This window comes from Anomaloglossus baeobatrachus, chromosome 3 (assembly GCF_048569485.1).
Source record: "Anomaloglossus baeobatrachus isolate aAnoBae1 chromosome 3, aAnoBae1.hap1, whole genome shotgun sequence".
In the NCBI taxonomy this organism is placed as follows: Eukaryota; Metazoa; Chordata; class Amphibia; order Anura; family Aromobatidae; genus Anomaloglossus; species Anomaloglossus baeobatrachus.
In genome coordinates, this window is record NC_134355.1 from 188623896 (window position 1) to 188648617 (window position 24722).

Below are 24722 nucleotides of genomic sequence, written 5' to 3' on the forward strand. Positions count from 1 at the left end.
TACAGTGACGTGGTCTGATCATACCACAGCTCCTGAGCAGGGGAGGAAGTAAAAGAGAGTATACAAATATTACAGAACAGAATAGCAAATTATTCTATGAGGTAAAATATTTTTTAATATCAAGCAGGGAAATGTTTTACCTCAAAAAAGAACCAGATATGATCCCATGTTGTAATGTCTGTACACTTTTTTTTTGCTTCCTCCCCTGCCCAACAGATGTGCTATGATCAGACCATGTCCCTGTATGCCCATTACACAGTACACAGCAGGAGGGGCCCATATATAATATCAGCGCAGGAACATTTTTTTAAACATCCAATTGTGAAAATTATTATTATTATTATTATTATTATTATTATATAAGATCTATTGTTTAAAATAAACTTCGTTCCTGGGTAAAACCCCTTTATAGAGGACCTGCCACCGAGTCACAAGTGACAAAATTGCACTTTATTCCTACTGCTCCAGAGTATTTCATTTTTTGTTTTTATTCCCCATGTGGTTACCGAGATATTGGCCTTTGTTTAGTGCTGATTTTTAAAGGTCTTTACAAAATGGCGGTGCTTACAGGTAACGCGGAGGCACCCAAAGACAGGACCCTAGATAATCCTGGGAGTCATGCTTGGTGAAGACCATCTAAATTTCCAATAAAACGAAGAGGCCCATATTTCTGGGACCATGTAAAAAATGACTTAAAAAATATGTATATATTTGATCCGGTGACAGGTCCTCTTTACAAATACATTGTCGTTGCCTGTTCGTGTTCTACATGTGAGTAAAGACAAAAGTAGATAAGGAAATGGATTCAGAATTGGAGTCCAAAAGCCAAAGAAATCTCCTTAGAATAAACTTTGCTGCTTTTCACTTATTGTGATGAAATGTACGGCTACAAGAAAGTACAGAGGAAGAGACGACCAAGCATATATATAGTATGCACAGCCTTTATCCCTCCCTTTGTATTTTCACGCTCTCTATTAATTGTCTTCTTTCAGCGCTATACATTTATTTTTCTGTTCACACATTGCTTGTTTTTTAAAGGACAAGTTGTAGTTTTTAATGGTATCGATTCATATTATCACGTAATTAACAGACACAAGGGGAAAAATACTCCAAGTGTGATGAAATGGTAAAAAAAAAAAAAATCCCCATTGGTTTTTGGTTGTTTTTACACCATTGTGCAGTAAATAGGGCCGGAAACATGATTGTCCCGCTCAGTCCGATTATATGCGATGCCAATCATGCATCCACTTTTTTCTATTTATATTTTGAAAAAATAAATAAATGTTTGGGGCCGTGTGTCGCCATTTTTCAAGTCCCATAACATTTGGATTTTGCTGTTGGATTAATTTTTACACGGTGATGACTTTATCGATACCAGTTTTGTGTACATAGCAGGCTTTGATTGGTTATGTTTAAGGGCAGGGAGCGGACTTGATCACCCCCCGCAATACCACAGTATTGCAGGATATAGTGAAAATCTCAGTTTCCTATGGCTGAGCTTCACAGGAATTCAGATAAAAGAGGCACAGAGGGTTTTCAGACCCAAAGCTGTCATTGTAACCCCTCAGTCCCATGTGATCCCACCAAGAGCAGCAGATGGGGGCTGGTTAATATGGGCACAAGTGCGAATTCTGTTTAAATGCCACTGTCAAAGTTTGGCATTTAAATCGTTAAAAGCTTTGGCACCAGCAGCCACTGTTAGAGACAGATGCTGGCTATATAACAACCGGTATCTGCTGCGTGTGGAGGAAGTCAGCTCCCTTTCCCCCTGAGGACAGGGGTGTCCATGATGTGAATACTATGTACCTATGTGACATTTCCTAGAGCACTGAAATCCTGAAAGCAAAGTTCCTTAACATTTTACAGAATCACTCATCATAACGGTCACAGTCTCTAGCCTGATGCCGGCAGCGATTCATACCTGGGCACAACTCAGGATCCTTGGACGAGAGTGCTGCTTGTTATCTACATAGGACACGGTCGCATCAGAAGAGACACCATGAATTTTTACAGACATCGTAAAATTGTTCTGGAAGCTGGAATCTATACATGGGATGGATACACAATGGGGAGAAAAAAATCTCAGTAATAATATTAATCCAATAAAACCAATGTACTGTAAGCTGTACAATAAATATTAGGTATTCTTTCACTATCCAATAAAGTAATGCAATGTATATGCAGATTCTCCAAAGAAATCCAGAACATGGGTGGGGGGCTCAAAAGGAAATTTACAGTATTATACCAATATTTTCTATTTTTGTTTAATAATGTCAAAAACCCATATGATGTTTTTCTATTTCACATGCTAGGAGTAGGAATGGTACGGCTTTACACACATTTTAAAAGATCCTTATCAAAATACAATTTCAATCATTATATTTTTCTTTCTATGCAAGTCCAAAACCATCTGAGGCTCTGTTCACATTTACACAGAGCGCTACACCGCACATAAAACACTGACACTGCAAAAAAACTACAAAAACCTGTATTAGGCCCTGTGCGCACTAGGCGTTTTTACCCGCGGATTTACCCGCGGTTTTGCTGTGGAAATTTCTTGAGAAATGTTTGAAATCTTTCTGCAGACATTTCCCATCAAAACCTATGGGAATAAAAATAGCTGTGCGCACATTGCGTTTTTTTTCTCAAGAAAATTCTTTGTGAAGATTTTCTTGAGAAAATGTCTTGAGAAAATGTACATGTCACTTCTTTTCCGCAGGTAGCTGCGGTATACCCCCGGTATTTCACTCCATTCACTGCAATGTAATCGCGAAATTCCGGGGGTATACCGCAGGTAGCAAATTATGTGCAGTATACCCCCGGTATAGCCGCGATTTACCTGCGGTAATGCTCATCGCTGCCTGCGGTTTTGCAGTAAGTGATATCATTATGACAGAAGAGGAAGCGGAGCAGAGTAAACACAGACGTCACACTCCCTGGACGCCGGACAGAAGCACTTCCGTGTGACCTCCAGGTGCCCGTGCAGTTTGTGTCCCGCTCTGGCCCCCCGGCTGCCTGCACAGCAGTGTGTCAGTGTCTGCCCGCAGTATCAGCGGCTTGTCACCCTGCAGCGCAGGCAGACTCTGACACACAGCAGTGCGTGCAGCTGCGGGGATGACGAGCGCTGCCGTCAGGAGGTGAGATGAGATCATTACCTACTGCGACGATCTCCTGCCTCCTGACGTCACCGCTGTCACTGCAGTCTATGCCCGCGGCCCGAGACTGTCACTGGCGGTGACGTCACGGGGTCTCACGATACTGCTGAGAACGCGGCGGGCATAGAAGTCAGTGACATATCATCTAACCTCCTGATGGCAGCGCTCGTCATCCCCTGTAGTGACCTTGGCTGACCTACTGATGTTAGCTCAGGTCACTGCATTACTCTCCCAGCCAATGGGGAACCTTCTGTTCTTCATTGACTGGGACAGTAACTATGGTATGGATCATCGTGCCCCCCCCCCTTATTGGATTACGCCGGACCCGGATTTGATTGTTCTTGTCAATAAATTGTTGAAAGAGGGAATGTGGGGAGTGTTTTTTCAAATAAAACTCTTTTTGTTCTCTATTTTTTTTATTTCTTACTGACTGGGTTAGTGATGTTGGGTATCTGACAGACACCGTGACATCACCAACCCCAGGGCCTGATGCCAGGTGACATTACACATCTGGCATCAACCCCATATATTACCCCATTTGCCACTGCACCAGGGCAATGGGATGAGTTGGGGCGAAGCGCCAGGATTGGCACATCTAATGGATGCGCCACTTGTGGGGCGGCTGCAGCCTGCTATTTTTAGGCTGGGGAGTGTCCAATAACAGTGGACCTCCCTAGTCTGAGAATATCAGACCCCAGCTGTCCGCTTTACCTTGGCTGGTGATCCAATTTGGGGGGGACTCCACGTTTTTTGTTTTAAATTATTTATTTAATGTAAAACAACAGCGTGGGGTGCCCTCTGTTTTGGATTACCAGCCAAGGTGAAGCTGCCAGCTGTGGTCTGCAGCCGTCTGCTTTACCCTAGCTGGCTACAAAACATGGGGGGACCTCACGTGTTGTTTTTTTTTTTTAATTATTTATTTATTTTTTGGCTAACTACAAGACTAGGCACCCTTTAGTGCCACATGAAAGTCACTAAAGGGTGCCAGCTTAGAATATGCAGGGGGGTGGAACATTATATAGGTCTTTCTCATCTATCTATTCATCTATCCATCTTTCCCGCTATCCATTATCTGTCTGTCTATCAATTATCTATTATCTATATTATTGATTGCAGTTCAGCATAAAAAAAACGCAGGGACCAACCTACGGAAAAAACGTGGCAAAACCGCGACAAAAACGCACGCGTTTTTCCCGCGGTTTTGGTGCGTTTTTTTTACAGCAGGTGCGGTAATCTTCAACTCCCAGACGTTTCTTAAGAAATTTTCTTGAGAAAAATCACTTTTCTAGTGCGCACATAGCCTTAACATGTATTTGTAAACTTAGAAAAAAATCCAGTAGATAAGAATACATCAGTGCGGGCCCTAAGCATCCAGAACCCCCCCAGTTAGGCCGGGAACACATATACAACTTTTCGCCGGTTTGACGAATGCGGCGCACGCCAGTACAGTATGATACAGTACAGTGGCAGCGCCGCAACTTCCGGGTCACATGCTCTGGTCACATGACTGCATGTGACCGGCGCTTGTTGCGCTGCCAGTGTATTGTATACACTGTACTGGCGTGCGTCGCATCTGTCATACCGGCGAAAATCCAGATGTGTACCCTGCCTTAGAAAACAAGTCTCCTTTAAAAAGGATGGGCAGAACAATGACAATGAACAAAAGCAAATTGTACTGAAACACTGTCACACAATCACATACGACAAGAAAACGCAACTTAGTGAGTGATGGTAACACATACGCAAAAAATACAGGTATTACACCAAAACTACATGTGGACAGTCCCAGGTGAGGATGACAGGTGAAGCACAATAGCGGCCATGATGTGGAGGCACACAAGTGGTGAACATGTCTGATGTGAAACGCGTTTGCCTCCCACCAGAGTTTCATTACAACACACATCGCAGTGCAGCCTTATACACATCATCTAGAATGTAATCACACAGGATTAGCGCTCAGCTTACCATCTGTTTTGTCAAGTTCAATTCTACACATTAGCCATAGCTGCTGGTTGTATGTGGACATGACTGGAGACTGTAAAGTATATTGGCGCAACTGCAAAATGAAAGGTGGAAATTAAAAAAAAAAAGTTAATCTGAGGTTTTACAGTAAAACACTGCACTACAATAACACATAAAAAGGCAGCCCTTAATGGGGTTGTAAAGGTTTTGGGGAAAAAAGGCCAGTTTTATTTATTTCATTTTCTGAAACAGCACAATTGTTGGTCACTTGCAGTGCTGCGTAATCACAGGAGGCTCCCCGAGCTACCGCTAATCTTATAGGAGTGCACAGACACCGCTAATTTCTGCAGCAGAGCAGGAGATTTCCCTGTACTACCGCTCTCCGATCTGTAGATTTAGGCCTGCAGTCTACAGAACTGCATGGAGACTAAGGTACGAGGCGGGGGGACATGATGACATCATTACACTGGGGTTCTGTGTCCCCAGCGTAGTGACATCATCACATTACTGCTATCTGCTGGCGGACTCCAGTATCCAAGGGTAGGTGAATAGAAGATGTTTTCTATTGTGTCAGGGCATACTGGGGCCATATTACAGTGTGGAGAAAATACTGGGGGCCATATTACAGTGTGGAGAAAATACTGGGGGCCATATTACAGTGTGGAGAAAATACTGGGGGCCATATTACAGTGTGGAGAAAATACTGGGGCCCATATTACAGTGTGGGGGAAATACTGGGGCCCATATTACAGTGTGGGGGAAATACTGGGGCCCTATTACAGTGTGGGGGAAATACTGGGGCCCATATTACAGTGTGGGGGAAATACTGGGGCCCTATTACAGTGTGGGGGAAATACTGGGGCCCATATTACAGTGTGGGGGAAATACTGGGGCCCATATTACAGTGTGGGGGAAATACTGGGGCCATATTACAGTGTGGAGAAAATACTGGGGCCCATATTACAGTGTGGGGGAAATACTGGGGCCCATATTACAGTGTGGGGAAAATACTGGGGGCCATATTACAGTGTGGGGGAAATACTGGGGGCCATATTACAGTGTGGGGGAAATACTGGGGGCCATATTACAGTGTGGGGGAAATACTGGGGGCCATATTACAGTGTGGGGGAAATACTGGGGGCCATATTACAGTGTGGGGGAAATACTGGGGGCCATATTACAGTGTGGGGGAAATACTGGGGGCCATATTACAGTGTGGGGGAAATACTGGGGGCCATATTACAGTGTGGGGGAAATACTGGGGGCCATATTACAGTGTGGGGGAAATACTGGGGCCCATATTACAGTGTGGGGGAAATACTGGGGGCCATATTACAGTGTGGGGGAAATACTGGGGGCCATATTACAGTGTGGGGGAAATACTGGGGGCCATATTACAGTGTGGGGGAAATACTGGGGGCCATATTACAGTGTGGGGGAAATACTGGGGGCCATATTACAGTGTGGGGGAAATACTGGGGGCCATATTACAGTGTGGGGGAAATACTGGGGGCCATATTACAGTGTGGGGGAAATACTGGGGGCCATATTACAGTGTGGGGGAAATACTGGGGGCCATATTACAGTGTGGGGGAAATACTGGGGGCCATATTACAGTGTGGGGGAAATACTGGGGGCCATATTACAGTGTGGGGGAAATACTGGGGGCCATATTACAGTGTGGGGGAAATACTGGGGGCCATATTGCAGTGTGGGGGAAATACTGGGGGCCATATTACAGTGTGGGGGAAATACTGGGGGCCATATTACAGTGTGGGGGAAATACTGGGGGCCATATTACAGTGTGGGGGAAATACTGGGGGCCATATTACATTGTAAGGGGATACTGGGGCCCTATTACAATGTGGGGGAAATACTGGGGCCCATATTACAGCGTGGGGGAAATACTGGGGCCCATATTACAGTGTGGGGGAAATACTGGGGGCCATATTACAGTGTGGGGGAAATACTGGGGCCCATATTAGTGTGGGGGAAATACTGGGGCCCTATTACAGTGTGGGGGAAATACTGGGGGCCATATTACAGTGTGGGGGAAATACTGGGGGCCATATTACAGTGAGGGGGAAGAAGGGAATTTTGTTTACTTACCGTAAATTCCTTTTCTTCTAGCTCTAATTGGGAGACCCAGACAATTGGGTGTATAGGCTATGCCTCCGGAGGCCGCACAAAGTATTACACTTAAAAGTGTTAAGCCCCTCCCCTTCTGCCTATACACCCCCCGTGCTCCCACGGGCTCCTCAGTTTTGGTGCAAAAGCAAGAAGGAGGAAAAAGAATTATAAACTGGTTTAAAGTAACTTCAATCCGAAGGAATATCGGAGAACTGAAACCATTCAACATGAACAACATGTGTACACAAAAAAACAGGGGCGGGTGCTGGGTCTCCCAATTAGAGCTAGAAGAAAAGGAATTTACGGTAAGTAAACAAAATTCCCTTCTTTGTCGCTCTATTGGGAGACCCAGACAATTGGGACGTCCAAAAGCAGTCCCTGGGTGGGTAAAATAATACCTCGTAAGAGAGCCGTAAAACGGCCTCTTCCTACAGGTGGGCAACCGCCGCCTGAAGGACTCGTCTACCTAGGCTGGCATCCGCCGAAGCATAGGTATGCACCTGATAGTGCTTCGTGAAAGTGTGCAGGCTCGACCAGGTAGCCGCCTGACACACCTGCTGAGCCGTAGCCTGGTGCCTCAAAGCCCAGGACGCGCCCACGGCTCTGGTAGAATGGGCCTTCAGCCCTGAGGGAACCGGAAGCCCAGCCGAACGGTAAGCTTCGATAATTGGCTCCTTGATCCACCGAGCCAGGGTTGATTTGGAAGCCTGTGACCCTTTACGCTGGCCAGCGACAAGGACAAAGAGTGCATCCGAGCGGCGCAGGGGCGCCGTACGAGAAATGTAGAGTCTGAGTGCTCTCACCAGATCTAACAAGTGCAAATCCTTTTCACATTGGTGAACTGGATGAGGACAAAAAGAAGGTAAGGAGATATCCTGATTGAGATGAAAGGGGGATACCACCTTAGGGAGAAATTCCGGAACCGGACGCAGAACCACCTTGTCCTGGTGAAACACCAGGAAAGGGGTTTTGCATGACAGCGCTGCTAGCTCAGACACTCTCCGAAGTGAAGTGACTGCTACTAGAAAAACCACTTTCTGCGAAAGGCGTGAGAGAGAAATATCCCTCATTGGCTCGAATGGTGGTTTCTGAAGAACCATCAGCACCCTGTTCAGATCCCAGGGTTCTAACGGCCGCTTGTAAGGAGGGACGATGTGACAAACCCCCTGCAGGAACGTGCGTACCTGTGGAAGTCTGGCTAGGCGCTTCTGGAAAAAACACAGAGAGCGCTGAGACTTGTCCCTTAAGGGAGCCGAGCGACAAACCCTTTTCCAGTCCAGATTGAAGGAAGGACAGAAAAGTGGGCAAGGCAAAAGGCCAGGGAGAAATACCCTGAGCAGAGCACCACGACAGGAAAATTTTCCACGTCCTGTGGTAGATCTTGGCGGACGTTGGTTTCCTAGCTTGTCTCATAGTGGCAATGACGTCTTGAGATAACCCTGAAGACGCTAGGATCCAGGACTCAATGGCCACACAGTCAGGTTGAGGGCCGCAGAATTCAGATGGAAAAACGGCCCTTGAGATAGCAAGTCTGGTCGGTCTGGTAGTGCCCACGGTTGGCCGACCGTGAGATGCCACAGATCCGGGTACCACGACCGCCTCGGCCAGTCTGGAGCGACGAGGATGACGCGGCGGCAGTCGGCCCTGATCTTGCGTAACACTCTGGGCAACAGTGCCAGCGGAGGAAACACATAAGGGAGCTGAACTGCGACCAATCCTGAACTAAGGCGTCTGCCGCCAGAGCTCTGGGATCTTGAGACCGTGCCATGAACGCCGGTACCTTGTTGTTGTGCCGGGACGCCATGAGGTCGACGTCCGGCACCCCCCAGCGGCAACAGATCTCCTGAAACACGTCCGGGTGAAGGGACCATTCCCCTGCGTCCATGCCCTGGCGACTGAGATAATCTGCTTCCCAGTTTTCCACGCCTGGAATGTGAACTGCAGAGATGGTGGAGGCCGTGGCTTCCACCCACATCAAAATCCGCCGGACTTCCTGGAAGGCTTGCCGACTGCGTGTGCCGCCTTGGTGGTTGATGTATGCCACCGCTGTGGAATTGTCCGACTGAATTCTGATCTGCTTGCCTTCCAGCCACTGCTGGAACGCTTTCAGGGCAAGATACACTGCCCGTATTTCCAGAACATTGATCTGAAGCGAGGACTCTTGCTGGGTCCACGTACCCTGAGCCCTGTGGTGGAGAAACACCGCTCCCCACCCTGACAGACTCGCGTCCGTCGTGACCACCTCCCAGGATGGGGGTAGGAAGGATTTCCCTTTCGATAATGAAGTGGGAAGAAGCCACCACCGAAGGGAAGCTTTGGTCGCCTGCGAGAGGGAGACGTTCCTGTCGAGGGACGTCGGCTTCCTGTCCCATTTGCGTAGGATGTCCCATTGAAGAGGACGCAGGTGAAACTGCGCGAAAGGAACTGCCTCCATTGCTGCCACCATCTTCCCCAGGAAGTGCATGAGGCGCCTCAAGGTGTGTGACCGACCTTGAAGGAGAGATTGTACCCCTGTCTGTAGTGACCGCTGCTTGATCAGCGGAAGCTTCACTATCGCTGAGAGGGTATGAAACTCCATGCCAAGGTATGTCAGCGATTGGGCCGGTGTCAGATTTGACTTTGGAAAATTGATGATCCACCCGAAACTCTGGAGAGTCTCCAGGGTAGCGTCGAGGCTGTGTTGGCATGCCTCTAGAGAGGGTGCCTTGATCAACAGATCGTCCAAGTACGGGATCACCGAGTGACCCTGAGAGTGGAGGACCGCTACTACAGTAGCCATAACCTTGGTGAAAACCCGTGGGGCTGTTGCCAGGCCGAACGGCAGTGCCACGAACTGCAGGTGTTCGTTTCCTATGGCGAAGCGCAAGAAGCGCTGGTGCTCTGGAGCAATCGGTACGTGGAGATAAGCATCTTTGATATCGATCGATGCAAGGAAATCTCCCTGGGACATTGAGGCGATGACGGAGCGGAGGGATTCCATCCGGAACCGCCTGGTCTTTACGTGTTTGTTGAGAAGTTTCAGGTCCAGGACAGGTCGGAAAGACCCGTCCTTCTTTGGGACCACAAACAAGTTGGAGTAAAAACCGTGGCCCTGTTGCTGAAGAGGAACAGGGACCACCACTCCTTCTGCCTTCAGAATGCCCAGCGCCTGCAGAAGAGCCTCGGCTCGCTCGGGAGGCGGGGATGACCTGAAGAATCGAGTCGGGGGACGAGAGGTGAACTCTATCTTGTAACCGTGAGACAGAATGTCTCTCACCCAACGGTCTTTTACCCGTGGCAGCCAGGTGTCGCAAAAGCGGGAGAGCCTGCCACCGACCGAGGATGCGGAGTGAGGATGCCGAAAGTCATGAGGAAGCCGCTTTGGTAGCGGCACCTCCGGTGGTCTTTTTAGGACGTGACTTAGACCGCCATGCATCAGAGTTCCTTTGATCTTTCTGAGGCCTTTTGGACGAGGAGAATTGGGACCTGCCCGCGCCCCGAAAGGACCGAAACCTCGACTGCCCCTTCCTCTGTTGGGGTATGTTCGGTTTGGGCTGGGGTAAGGATGTATCCTTTCCCTTGGATTGTTTGATGATTTCATCCAAACGCTCGCCAAACAATCGGTCGCCAGAAATTGGCAAACTGGTTAAGCGTTTTTTGGAAACAGAATCTGCCTTCCATTCCCGTAGCCACAAGGCCCTGCGGAGTACCACCGAATTGGCGGCTGCAACCGCCGTACGGCTCGCAGAGTCCAGGACAGCATTAATAGCGTAAGACGCAAATGCCGACGTCTGAGTGGTTATGGACGCCACCTGTGGCGCGGACGTGCGTGTGGCTGCGTCAATTTGCGCTTGACCTGCTGAGATAGCTTGTAGCGCCCATACGGCTGCGAATGCTGGGGCAAAAGAAGCGCCGATAGCTTCATAGATGGATTTCAACCAGAGCTCCATCTGCCTGTCAGTGGCATCTTTGAGTGAAGCCCCATCTTCCACTGCAAGTATGGATCAAGCTGATAGTCTGGAGATTGGAGGATCCACTTTGGGACACTGAGCCCAACTTTTGACCACGTCAGGGGGAAAGGGATAACGTGTATCCTTAAGGCGCTTAGAAAAACGCTTATCTGGACAAGCATGGTGATTCTGGACTGCCTCTCTGAAATCAGAGTGGTCCAGAAACATACTCTGTGTACGCTTGGGAAACCTGAAACGGAATTTCTCCTGCTGGGAAGCTGACTCCTCCACCGGAGGAGCTGAGAGAGAAATATCCAACATACGATTGATGGACGCAATAAGGTCGTTCACTATGGCGTCCCCGTCCGGAGTATCAAGATTGAGAGCGGCCTCAGGATCAGAATCCTGATCAGCTGTCTCCGCATCATCAACCAGAGCTTCCCCCCTCTGAGACCCTGCACAATATGATGATGTCGAGGGAAAATCTAAGCGAGCTCGCTTAGTCGGTCTGGGGCTGGGGTCTGTGTCAGAACCCTCAGCTTGGGATCCATGAGATACCCCGGGAGGACATTGTTGGTCCAGCTGAGGTGGGCCAGGGAACAAAGATTCAACAGAGTCCCTGTGCTGAGATACCGGCCTGGACTGCAAGGCTTCTAGTATCTTAGCCATAGTCTCAGAGATTTTTGCAAACTCCGTCCCTGTCACCTGAACAGTGTTAGCAGGTGGCTCCCCCTGGGCCCCCCCTAGCAGAGGCTCTGGCTGAGCAAGTGCCACAGGGGCCGAACAGTGCACACAATGAGGGTCAGTGGAACCTGTCGGTAGCGGGGTCGTACATGCGGCGCAGGCAACATAATAAGCCTGTGTTTTGGCACCCCTGCCTTTCGTGGGCGCCATGCTATTATCTTCCCTGAGCAACACAATAGGGTATATAGCCAGAAATCAACTGTGCACTATACAGTGTAAAATAAACATATAATGTTACACTACTGCACAATGGGGCTAGCACCACAGGTGCTGCTTACCACCCGCTTAAAGCGGTTGTGAGGCCACCAGAGTCCCTGCCTGGGTCTCCCAGACTTTGTCCCCCTCTGCAGCGTCCGAGGAGCTGACAGGAATGCGTCCTGAGGAGAGGAGGGAGCCGTGGGCGTGACCCAGAAAGAGCGGGAACTGGTGCCCGCACTGTGCACAGTGAGGGGGGTGGAGTATGCAAAGCATGCTCCAGCCCTCAGTGCTGCTCGTTCTGAGCAGCGTCCCGCCCTTCCCCTGCCTGTCAGGGCTGGGGGTGGGAGGAAAGGAACTAGGCCGCAAAAAGCCAGGGACTCTAGTAATAAACGCGGCCGCCGTAAAAGCGCGGCCGGCGTGGAAGTCCCCGGCGCACTACAAGTCCCAGCCGCGCCGCAGTGTTTCCATGGCAGCGGCGGTCAGTGCGGCAGTCCCTATACATAAACACACTCAGCAACGCTGAGTGTGTAATGGCACATATTAACCCGGTCAGCGCCGCGGTCCCCGGTGCACTAGCACACCCAGCAAAGCTGGAGTGTTGCTGTGCGCGGTCCCCACCGGGATACAGAGTACCTCCAAGTAGCAGGGCCATGTCCCTGAACGATACCCGGCTCCTATCCAGCAGGCTCCACAGGAGTTGTGGATGAAGCACGGTCTCAGTGCCTGGAGACCGATAGGATCCCACTTCCACCAGAGCCCTGAGGGGGATGGGGAAGGAAAACAGCATGTGGGCTCCAGCCTCCGTACCCGCAATGGATACCTCAACCTTACAACACCGCCGACAAGAGTGGGGTGAGAAGGGAGCATGCTGGGGGCCCTATATGGGCCCACTTTTCTTCCATCCGACATGGTCAGCAGCTGCTGCTGACCACTCTCTGGAGCTGTGCGTGCATGTCTGACCTCCTTCGCACAAAGCAAAAAACTGAGGAGCCCGTGGGAGCACGGGGGGTGTATAGGCAGAAGGGGAGGGGCTTAACACTTTTAAGTGTAATACTTTGTGCGGCCTCCGGAGGCATAGCCTATACACCCAATTGTCTGGGTCTCCCAATAGAGCGACAAAGAAATACTGGGGCCCATATTACAGTGTGGGGGAAATACTGGGGGCCATATTACAGTGAGGGGGAAATACTGGGGCCCATATTACAGTGTGGGGGAAATACTGGGGCCCATACTACAGTGTGGGGGAAATACTGGGGGCCATACTACAGTGTGGGGGAAATACTGGGGGCCATATTACAGTGTGGGGGAAATACTGGGGGCCATATTACAGTGTGGGGGAAATACTGGGGGCCATATTACAGTGTGGGGGAAATACTGGGGGCCATATTACAGTGTGGGGGAAATACTGGGGGCCATATTACAGTGTGGGGGAAATACTGGGGGCCATATTACAGTGTGGGGGAAATACTGGGGGCCATATTACAGTGTGGGGGAAATACTGGGGGCCATATTACAGTGTGGGGGAAATACTGGGGGCCATATTACAGTGTGGGGGAAATACTGGGGGCCATATTACAGTGTGGGGGAAATACTGGGGGCCATATTACAGTGTGGGGGAAATACTGGGGGCCATATTACAGTGTGGGGGAAATACTGGGGGCCATATTACATTGTGGGGGAAATACTGGGGGCCATATTACAGTGTGGGGGAAATACTGGGGGCCATATTACAGTGTGGGGAAAATACTGGGGGCCATATTAGAGTGTGGGGGAAATACTGGGGGCCATATTAGAGTGTGGGGGAAATATTTGTGGAAATCCATACAGTGTGGGGGAAAGCTTGGGGCTAACATAAGAATGTGAGTAGGACTACTTAGGGACATCATAGATTGGGGTAAGAGCACTGAGGGCCATTATATGGGGAGTTACAGTGTATCCATAATGTGGTGCATAGGGAGCTGTGTATGTGGGATCTGTAAAAGGCTTCAGGCTGTGTAGAAAGGAATTATATTTTGGGGGGACGGGAGAACTCAGGATACATCATTAAGTGTTAAGTGGGCTAAAGAAGAGTTATTGTTATAGGGGCACTCAGTGTATTGTGAAATGGGCACACTGGGGGCATTAATAGCTTCGGGGGGGGTGGGGGGGGATGTGGGCACTGTGTTCTAGGGCATTGCCCCTAGGTCATAAATATGGTTATTAAACGGAATCTGTCACCAGGTTTTTTCCACACAATCTGAGAGCAGCATAATGTAGTGGCAGAGACCCTGCTTCCAGCGATGTGTCCCTTACTGGGCTGCTCAGACTAGTTTTGATAAAATCACTGTTTAATAATCAGCAAAGAGGAAAACTGATAGACTCCATCAGGAACAATGTCAGCTGTAAGTCACCATCTATTACATGTTCTACAGGACTATATGGTCGCCGTATGGTGGCAATATCGGTGTTAATCTATGTATAGTGATTTTCAGTAACAGCGCAGTCATCTGCTGAGGTTTCGCTGTATTAGGCTGCCCAACTGTAGCGCTGTACACATGATAACCCGAGTAGGGGCCAATTTAGATTCGCCCCCCCCCCTTTCCCCTCCCAACCTGAACCTCTAGCTATGCCTCTGGGACTCATGGGCTTTGTCTGGTAATGTATTACCGGTCTTATTTCTTTAATGATCTTAGCCCATTGATTGGCCGGACACCTTTTTTAAAGCGATACTTCAAAAAGCGCTGATCATCTGAATCCAGCAGGGCAGTGGTGACAAGTGTATTACTTTTATTTTATAAATTAGAGCTTTTTCCATTTTTCCTCCCAATATTCCATGTATTGCAAAGTGCAAAAAGCCAATTTAGCCTAGGTAGAAAATCAATGCAAACAAACGCCTTGATTATTATTGGAGCAATGGAGGACTGCATTCATTGGGTGAGATTCATTAAGAATGGCATAGCACACGCTATAAAGTGCAATACACTGACCTAATGGAGCATCTGACTCCATAAATGTACACCGGCCGGGGGTTGGCTTCCATTTTGTAAGTTATACCACCGTAGTGGCATACCTTTGATGAATGTGATGGGCGTACGTGATCACAGCCCATCCTCGCCCATATTGGCGTAGCTGGCTGGGGCTGGAGTGTGAACGCCAACGGTCGCTAAATATTACATCAGTGCTCAGATGCGCAAAAATATGGTAACTTATTAAGACATTTCAGCACCTTGATGAATTGGCCCCAATGTGTTCAGAATAAAGGGCTTGGACAATGTGTGACCACCCAACGCTGAAGGAGCACCGGCTCACCTTAGAGGAGTTTGACGCTTCTGAGCGATATGGTTTGGCCTCGATAACATTTGGTCCTGAAACAAAGCAAAATATAATGCGGAATAAAAAATATTACATAAAGTGATCATTACACGTCATTGTGCGCAGGGCATTTACTCTCTTTATAAGGCTATTTCACATTCAGCGTTTCTGCAGCTTTTTTAGATAAATTAAAAGCTGCTTTTTACACTACTATGGGATTTCGGTAATATCATGCAACGATTGTCTTTATTTCCCTGACAATTTGAGATTTGCAGTTTTTGGATTCTGCAGAATGGCGATTCTTGCAGCGTTTTTGCATCTTTTTTTCACCCATAGAAAGCAATGAGTGAAAAACATTACAAACAAAATGCAACAAACTTTCTGCGGCACTTTTGAAGTGTTTTTGGTGAATAAAACTAAATTTTGATAAACATGTACTGTAGACAAAGCACAAATCTGCACCACAAAAATACAGAAAAAAATGGCAAAAACACTATGAAATCAACACGGAACGGGCGCGCTGAATGTAGCGTTTTTGCTGCAAACAAACGCTTGTGAACATAGCCGGACTCCTCTACATCAGCCATTTTATCTATACACAGTTAAAAAAAAAAAACTAACATTTTTAAAAGAAGACATCAGTGTTGAGAAATGACGTTCAGCAGCTATTCTAGAAGAATTGGCCCAGCCAGCGCACCGTGAGTCCCATGTGGATGCTTTCTCCATTTAATGCACGCTTGTACAGCGAGGCCCCGCACAAGCGCTGACTCTTGTGCTTACACAATGGACTGACCAAATTACATACTAGTAAAATCTATAAAAAATATTAACAACAACACTATATTGTGGAGCTGCCACTGATGTGACCATGAACACTGCTGTGAGATTTCATGGAATTATAGCCCAGGACAATGTGTGACCAGCTAAAGGGATCCGGTCAGCTCCACAGTCAGCATGTGAACATACTGTATAGGGGCTGTTCACTAGACCCACCCTTCTGATTACACTTGTTTCCCCCAGGTAAAATAATAAAGCTTACGCTCACCTTTGTGGACAGTGGGATTCCAGCGGTGTCAGGGCTCGCGGTTGTTGGAAGTTGTGATGTCACACGAGCCCTGCGTCCAATCACTGCCATTTTCCTCTCTCCCGCGATTGGACAAACAAGTTAATCAGCAGGAAGAGAGTGCTGTGGATTTCACTCACTTCCTGGCGAATACACAGACGCTGATTGGACGCAGGGCTCACATGACCTCACAACGTCACAAGCTCCGATACCGGTGGAACTGCACTGGCCGCAGAGGGGAGTACAGACTCTTATTTTACCTGGGGAAAACGTGGAATTAGAAGGGGTTGTCCTGGTAGACAGCTGGAGGCTTCTCCCCGCCTATACATGCATGCAGGGGGAGACCTGCCACTCCAGGGCAACGGGCGGCTTTCAAACTATGTTCTTCTATGAAGCGCCGCATTGTTATATGCCTGATATCACACAGCAGAACCCAATACACTCTGCCTGCGGAGCATCAACTGTCAGCTTCCCTTTAATCATAGGACCTCTTTAAGAAATTGTCCACAAAAAATGTTTGTTTTTTTTAACATACACAAGTATGCCTAATATGTAATTACAGATATCCCTTTTATACAGTGGTGAGAAAAACAGGAAAGATTTACCTGCTATTCCAATAAAAAGTGTTAGTCCAAAGCAGAGGAAAAATACAACAAACACCAAAACAAAGTACCGCTTTGAGAGTGTGTAGAGACGCATGGGGGCCAACCTGCAAAACACAGAGAAGAGCATTAGTGACAAGTGAACACCAAATGCTGTACTGTAAGAGCACGGACACGGATTGGAGTTTACCAACAGTTCAATAAGGGCCTAGCTTACTAGAAATCATGTGTATGACATTTAAAGGGATACTCTTGGGAGATTAAAGTGTATTTAAAGGAGTTATCTCACAAGAAGGGAATTTTGTTTACTTACCGTAAATTCCTTTTCTTCTAGCTCCAATTGGGAGACCCAGACAATTGGGTGTATAGGCTATGCCTCCGGAGGCCGCACAAAGTATTACACTTAAAAGTGTTAAGCCCCTCCCCTTCTGCCTATACACCCCCCGTGCTCCCACGGGCTCCTCAGTTTTGGTGCAAAAGCAAGAAGGAGGAAAAAGAATTATAAACTGGTTTAAAGTAACTTCAATCCGAAGGAATATCGGAGAACTGAAACCATTCAACATGAACAACATGTGTACACAAAAAAACAGGGGCGGGCGCTGGGTCTCCCAATTGGAGCTAGAAGAAAAGGAATTTACGGTAAGTAAACAAAATTCCCTTCTTCTTTGTCGCTCCATTGGGAGACCCAGACAATTGGGACGTCCAAAAGCAGTCCCTGGGTGGGTAAAATAATACCTCGTAAGAGAGCCGTAAAACGGCCTCTTCCTACAGGTGGGCAACCGCCGCCTGAAGGACTCGTCTACCTAGGCTGGCATCCGCCGAAGCATAGGTATGCACCTGATAGTGTTTCGTGAAAGTGTACAGGCTCGACCAGGTAGCCGCCTGACACACCTGCTGAGCCGTAGCCTGGTGCCTCAAAGCCCAGGACGCGCCCACGGCTCTGGTAGAATGGGCCTTCAGCCCTAAGGGAACCGGAAGCCCAGCCGAACGGTAGGCTTCGAGAATTGGCTCCTTGATCCACCGAGCCAAGGTTGATTTGGAAGCCTGTGACCCTTTACGCTGGCCAGCGACAAGGACAAAGAGTGCATCCGAGCGGCGCAGGGGCGCCGTACGAGAAATGTAGAGTCTGAGTGCTCTCACCAGATCTAACAAGTGCAAATCCTTTTCACATTGGTGAACTGGATGAGGACAAAAAGAAGGTAAGGAGATATCCTGATTGAGATGAAAGGGGGATACCACCTTAGGGAGAAATTCCGGAACCGGACGCAGAACCACCTTGTCCTGGTGAAAAACCAGGAAAGGGGCTTTGCATGACAGCGCTGCTAGCTCAGACACTCTCCGAAGTGAAGTGACTGCTACTAGAAAAACCACTTTCTGCGAAAGGCGTGAGAGAGAAATATCTCTCATTGGCTCGAATGGTGGTTTCTGAAGAACCAGCAGCACCCTGTTCAGATCCCAGGGTTCTAACGGCCGCTTGTAAGGAGGAACGATGTGACAAACCCCCTGCAGGAACGTGCGTACCTGTGGAAGTCTGGCTAGGCGCTTCTGGAAAAACACAGAGAGCGCTGAGACTTGTCCCTTAAGGGAGCCGAGCGACAAACCCTTTTCCAGTCCAGATTGAAGGAAGGACAGAAAAGTGGGCAAGGCAAAAGGCCAGGGAGAAGAACCCTGAGCAGAGCACCACGACAGGAAAATTTTCCACGTCCTGTGGTAGATCTTGGCGGACGTTGGTTTCCTGGCCTGTCTCATAGTGGCCATGACCTCTTGAGATAACCCTGAAGACGCTAGGATCCAGGACTCAATGGCCACACAGTCAGGTTGAGGGCTGCAGAATTCAGATGGAAAAACGGCCCTTGAGATAGCAAGTCTGGTCGGTCTGGTAGTGCCCACGGTTGGCCGACCGTGAGATGCCACAGATCCGGGTACCACGACCGCCTCGGCCAGTCTGGAGCGACGAGGATGACGCGGCGGCAGTCGGCCCTGATCTTGCGTAACACTCTGGGCAACAGTGCCAGCGGAGGAAACACATAAGGGAGCTGAAACTGCGACCAATCCTGAACTAAGGCGTCTGCCGCCAGAGCTCTGGGATCTTGAGACCGTGCCATGAACGTCGGTACCTTGTTGTTGTGCCGGGACGCCATGAGGTCGACGTCCGGCACCCCCCAGCGGCAACAGATCTCCTGAAACACGTCCGGGTGAAGGGACCATTCCCCTGCGTCCATGCCCTGGCGACTGAGATAATCTGCTTCCCAGTTTTCCACACCTGGAATGTGAACTGCAGAGATGGTGGAGGCCGTGGCTTCCACCCACATCAAAATCCGCCGGACTTCCTGGAAGGCTTGCCGACTGCGTGTGCCGCCTTGGTGGTTGATGTATGCCACCGCTGTGGAATTGTCCGACTGAATTCTGATCTGCTTGCCTTCCAGCCACTGCTGGAACGCTTTCAGGGCAAGATACACTGCCCGTATTTCCAGAACATTGATCTGAAGCGAGGACTCTTGCTGGGTCCACGTACCCTGAGCCCTGTGGTGGAGAAAAACCGCTCCCCACCCTGACAGACTCGCGTCCGTCGTGACCACCTCCCAGGATGGGGGTAGGAAGGATTTCCCCTTCGATAATGAAGTGGGAAGAAGCCACCACCGAAGGAAAGCTTTGGTCGCCTGAGAGAGGGAGACGTTCCTGTCGAGGGACGTCGGCTTCCTGTCCCATTTGCGTAGGATGTCCCATTGAAGAGGACGCAGGTGAAACTGCGCGAAAGGAACTGCCTCCATTGCTGCCACCATCTTCCCCAGGAAGTGCATGAGGCGCCTCAAGGGGTGTGACTGGCCTTGAAGGAGAGATTGTACCCCTGTCTGTAGTGACCGCTGCTTGATCAGCGGAAGCTTCACTATCGCTGAGAGGGTATGAAACTCCATGCCAAGGTATGTGAGCGATTGGGCCGGTGTCAGATTTGACTTTGGAAAATTGATGATCCACCCGAAACTCTGGAGAGTCTCCAGGGTAGCGTCGAGGCTGTGTTGGCATGCCTCTTGAGAGGGTGCCTTGATCAGGAGATCGTCCAAGTAAGGGATCACCGAGTGACCCTGAGAGTGGAGGACCGCTACTACAGTAGCCATAACCTTGGTGAAAACCCGTGGGGCTGTTGCCAGGCCGAACGGCAGTGCCACGAACTGCAGGTGTTCGTTTTCTATGGCGAAGCGCAAGAAGCGCTGGTGCTCTGGAGAAATCGGTACGTGGAGATAAGCATCTTTGATATCGATCGATGCAAGGAAATCTCCTTGGGACATTGAGGCGATGACGGAGCGGAGGGATTCCATCCGGAACCGCCTGGTCGTTACGTGTTTGTTGAGAAGTTTCAGGTCCAGGACAGGACGGAAAGACCCGTCCTTCTTTGGGACCACAAACAAGTTGGAGTAAAAACCGTGGCCCTGTTGCTGAAGAGGAACAGGGACCACCACTCCTTCTGCCTTCAGAGTGCCCAGCGCCTGCAGAAGAGCCTCGGCTCGCTCGGGAGGCGGGGATGACCTGAAGAATCGAGTCGGGGGACGAGAGGTGAACTCTATCTTGTAACCGTGAGACAGAATGTCTCTCACCCAACGGTCTTTTACCCGTGGCAGCCAGGCGTCGCAAAAGCGGGAGAGCCTGCCACCGACCGAAGATGCGGAGTGAGGAGGCCGAAAGTCATGAGGAAGCCGCTTTGGTAGCGGCACCTCCGGTGGCCTTTTTAGGACGTGACTTAGACCGCCATGCGTCAGAGTTCCTTTGATCTTTCTGAGGCCTTTTAGACGAGGAGAATTGGGACCTGCCCGCGCCCCGAAAGGACCGAAACCTCGACTGCCCCTTCCTCTGTTGGGGTATGTTCGGTTTGGGCTGGGGTAAGGATGTATCCTTTCCCTTGGATTGTTTGATGATTTCATCCAAACGCTCGCCAAACAATCGGTCGCCAGAAATTGGCAAACTGGTTAAGCGCTTTTTGGAAACAGAATCTGCCTTCCATTCCCGTAGCCACAAGGCCCTGCGGAGTACCACCGAATTGGCGGCTGCAACCGCCGTACGGCTCGCAGAGTCCAGGACAGCATTAATAGCGTAAGACGCAAATGCCGACGTCTGAGTGGTTATGGACGCCACCTGTGGCGCGGACGTGCGTATGGCTGCGTCAATTTGCGCTTGACCTGCTGAGATAGCTTGTAGCGCCCATACGGCTGCGAACGCTGGGGCAAAAGAAGCGCCGATAGCTTCATAGATGGATTTCAACCAGAGTTCCATCTGCCTGTCAGTGGCATCTTTGAGTGAAGCCCCATCTTCCACTGCAAGTATGGATCTAGCTGCCAGTCTGGAGATTGGAGGATCCACTTTGGGACACTGAGCCCAACTTTTGACCACATCAGGGGGAAAAGGATAACGTGTATCCTTAAGGCGCTTAGAAAAACGCTTATCTGGACAAGCATGGTGATTCTGGACTGCCTCTCTGAAATCAGAGTGGTCCAGAAACATACTCGGTGTACGCTTGGGAAACCTGAAACGGAATTTCTCCTGCTGAGAAGCTGACTCCTCCACCGGAGGAGCTGAGGGAGAAATATCCAACATTTTATTGATGGACGCAATAAGATCGTTCACTATGGCGTCCCCGTCCGGAGTATCAAGATTGAGAGCGGCCTCAGGATCAGAATCCTGATCATCTGTCTCCGCATCATCAACCAGAGATTCCCCCCTCGGAGACCCTGCACAATATGATGATGTCGAGGGAAAATCTAAGCGAGCTCGCTTAGTCGGTCTGGGGCTGGGGTCTGTGTCAGAACCCTCAGCCTGGGATCCATGAGATACCCCGGGAGGACATTGTTGGTCCAGCTGAGGTGGGCCAGGGAACAAAGATTCAACAGAGTCCCTGTGCTGAGATACCGGCCTGGACTGCAAGGCTTCTAGTATCTTAGCCATAGTCTCAGAGAGTTTTGCAAACTCCGTCCCCGTCACCTGAACAGTGTTAGCAGGTGGCTCCCCCTGGGCCCCTCTTAGCAGAGACTCCGGCTGAGTAAGAGCCACAGGGGCCGAACAGTGCACACAATGAGGGTCAGTGGAACCTGCCGGTAGCGGGGTCGTACATGCGGCGCAGGCAACATAATAAGCCTGTGTTTTGGCACCCCTGCCTTTCGTGGGCGCCATGCTATTATCTTCCCTGAGTAACACAATAGGGTATATAGCCAGAAATCAACTGTGCACCATACAGTGTAAAATATATATACCATAAACATATAATGTTACACTACTGCACAATGGGGCTAGCACCACAGGTGCTGCTTACCACCCGCCTAAAGCGGTTGTGAGGCCACCAGAGTCCCTGCCTGGGTCTCCCAGACTTTGTCCCCCTCTGCTGCGTCCGAGGAGCTGACAGAAATGGCTGCCGGCGTCCTGAGGAGAGGAGGGAGCCGTGGGCGTGACCCAGAAAGAGCGGGAACTGGTGCCCGCACTGTGCACAGTGAGAGGGGTGGAGTATGCAAAGCATGCTCCAGCCCTCAGTGCTGCTCGTTCTGTGCAGCGTCCCGCCCTTCCCCTGCCTGTCAGGGCTGTGGGCGGGAGGAAAGGAAACTAGGCCGCAAAAAGCCGGGGACTCTAGTAATAAACGCGGCCGCCGTAAAAGCGCGGCCAGCGTGGAAGTCCCCGGCGCACTACAAGTCCCAGCCGCGCCGCAGTGTTTCCATGGCCGCGGCGGTCAGTGCGGCAGTCCCTATACATAAACACACTCAGCAACGCTGAGTGTGTAATGGCACATATTAACCCGGTCAGCGCCGTGGTCCCCGGTGCACTAGCACACCCAGCAAAGCTGGAGTGTTGCTGTGCGCTGTCCCCACAGGGATACAGAGTATGTCTGACCTCCTTCGCACAAAGCAAAAAACTGAGGAGCCCGTGGGAGCACGGGGGGTGTATAGGCAGAAGGGGAGGGGCTTAACACTTTTAAGTGTAATACTTTGTGCGGCCTCCGGAGGCATAGCCTATACACCCAATTGTCTGGGTCTCCCAATGGAGCGACAAAGAAAGTTCATTTTAATGTTGATTTTAATTAATAGATCTTGGAATAATAATAATTTGCACAATTGGATGTGTTTAAGAAAAATGTTCCTGTGCTGAGATAATCTTATATATGTGCCCCTGCTGTGTACTGTGTAATGGCCGTGTCTGACTGTACATGAACATGGTCTGATCATACCATAGCTCCTGGGGCGGGGAGGAAGAAAAAAAGTATACAGATAGCACAGCAGGAGATCATGTCTGATTCTTTTTGTGAGGTAAAGTATTTCTTTGTTTTTAATAAATGTTTTACCTCAAAGAAAGAATAATTTATGATCCCCTGCTGTAATGTCTTTATAGTATCTGTATACTCTCTTGCTTCCTCCCTGGCCCAGGAGCTGTGGTATGATCAGACCATGTCCCTGGATGGTCAGACACGGCCATTACACTGCGCATAGCCGGGACACATATATAAGATTATCTCAGCACAGGAACATTTTATTTCAACATCCAATTGTGGAAATTATTACAATTCCAAGATCTATTGATTAAAATTATTGTGGGGAAAACCCCTTAACATTAAAAACTATAACATATAGCTATAATTGACACTTTATGTACCAACTAATGATTGTGACACTGAGGCCTCCCCATCCCTACAGGGACACCATACATAGATCAGGGGAAGTGGCTTTCTTCTGGCGCTGTATGTGAGCCAGCCCCTATCAAAGCCTTCTCCCAGCAGTCATAGAGCACACACAATTATGTACATGTATTGCGCTCTTTAAAAAACGGCAGCTTGTCAATTCTCTCAGCATTTGTACTACATAATTTCCGCTGAGGTTTTTTGGGGCCTCTGTCCGTTTTTCCAGCTAAGGCTGCTTTCACACATCCGGTTTTTGCAGTGTGGCTCAATCTGGCTCAAAAACCTATGCAACAGATGCGTCGAAAAAAACGGATCCGTTGCATACGTTTTTCCATGTGGCCCGTCCGTTTTTTGACGGATGCAGCTGGATACTGAGCATGTGCAGTGCAAAAAACCTTTGCTTGCATTGTAAATCGCGCCGCATCGCGCCGGATCCGATGCACAAAAAACGTGCCAGGCAACGTTCCATCCGACCGCCGCATGGGCTAAATAAGCCGCATCCGGCAAAAACCGGACGCAAGGCCATGTGGCACAATACGGCGCTAATGCAAGTCTATGCAGAAAAAAATGCAACCGGCGGCAAAAAAAAAAACAAAAAAAAAACGGTTGCGTTTTTTCTGCAAAGCGCCGTATTGTGCTGCTCAGCAAAAAACGAATGTGTGAAAGCAGCCTAACCAGCCATTTGAATGGATCCACCAGCAATCTGTTTTGCAAACACAACTTTGTCAGATCTGAAAAATTAGATTTATTTTTTTTTTTTAAACGTGTGAGTCTATGGAAAATGAATCATTTTATTTCCCATTAGAAACTGATCCGGTAAACAAAAAACAGATCCTTTACATATGAAACAAAAATAAATGGATAAATACAGATCAGATAATGGATCCATTTCCCATAGGCTCCTGTGTGAAAAAACAGATCCTGCAAAAAAAGAGAATTTTGTTACTTACCGTAAATTCTTTTTCTTATAGTTCCGTATTGGGAGACCCAGACCATGGG

At 49.2% G+C, this 24722-nt stretch overlaps 1 protein-coding gene across 2 annotated transcripts in view; it reads right to left on the reverse strand.

Annotated features, from left to right (window-relative positions):
* TMEM181 (transmembrane protein 181) overlaps positions 1-24722 on the reverse strand; it is a 139791-nt gene that overhangs the window by 56355 nt on the left and 58714 nt on the right. For both annotated transcript variants that reach the window (XM_075339644.1, XM_075339646.1), the window contains exons 2-5: positions 17078-17181; positions 15407-15462; positions 5121-5211; positions 1922-2043 (exon numbers count right to left, since the gene is read on the reverse strand). In XM_075339644.1, coding sequence (XP_075195759.1) covers positions 1922-2043; positions 5121-5211; positions 15407-15462; positions 17078-17181 — 373 coding nt within the window. The remainder of the gene's footprint in view (positions 1-1921; positions 2044-5120; positions 5212-15406; positions 15463-17077; positions 17182-24722) is intronic.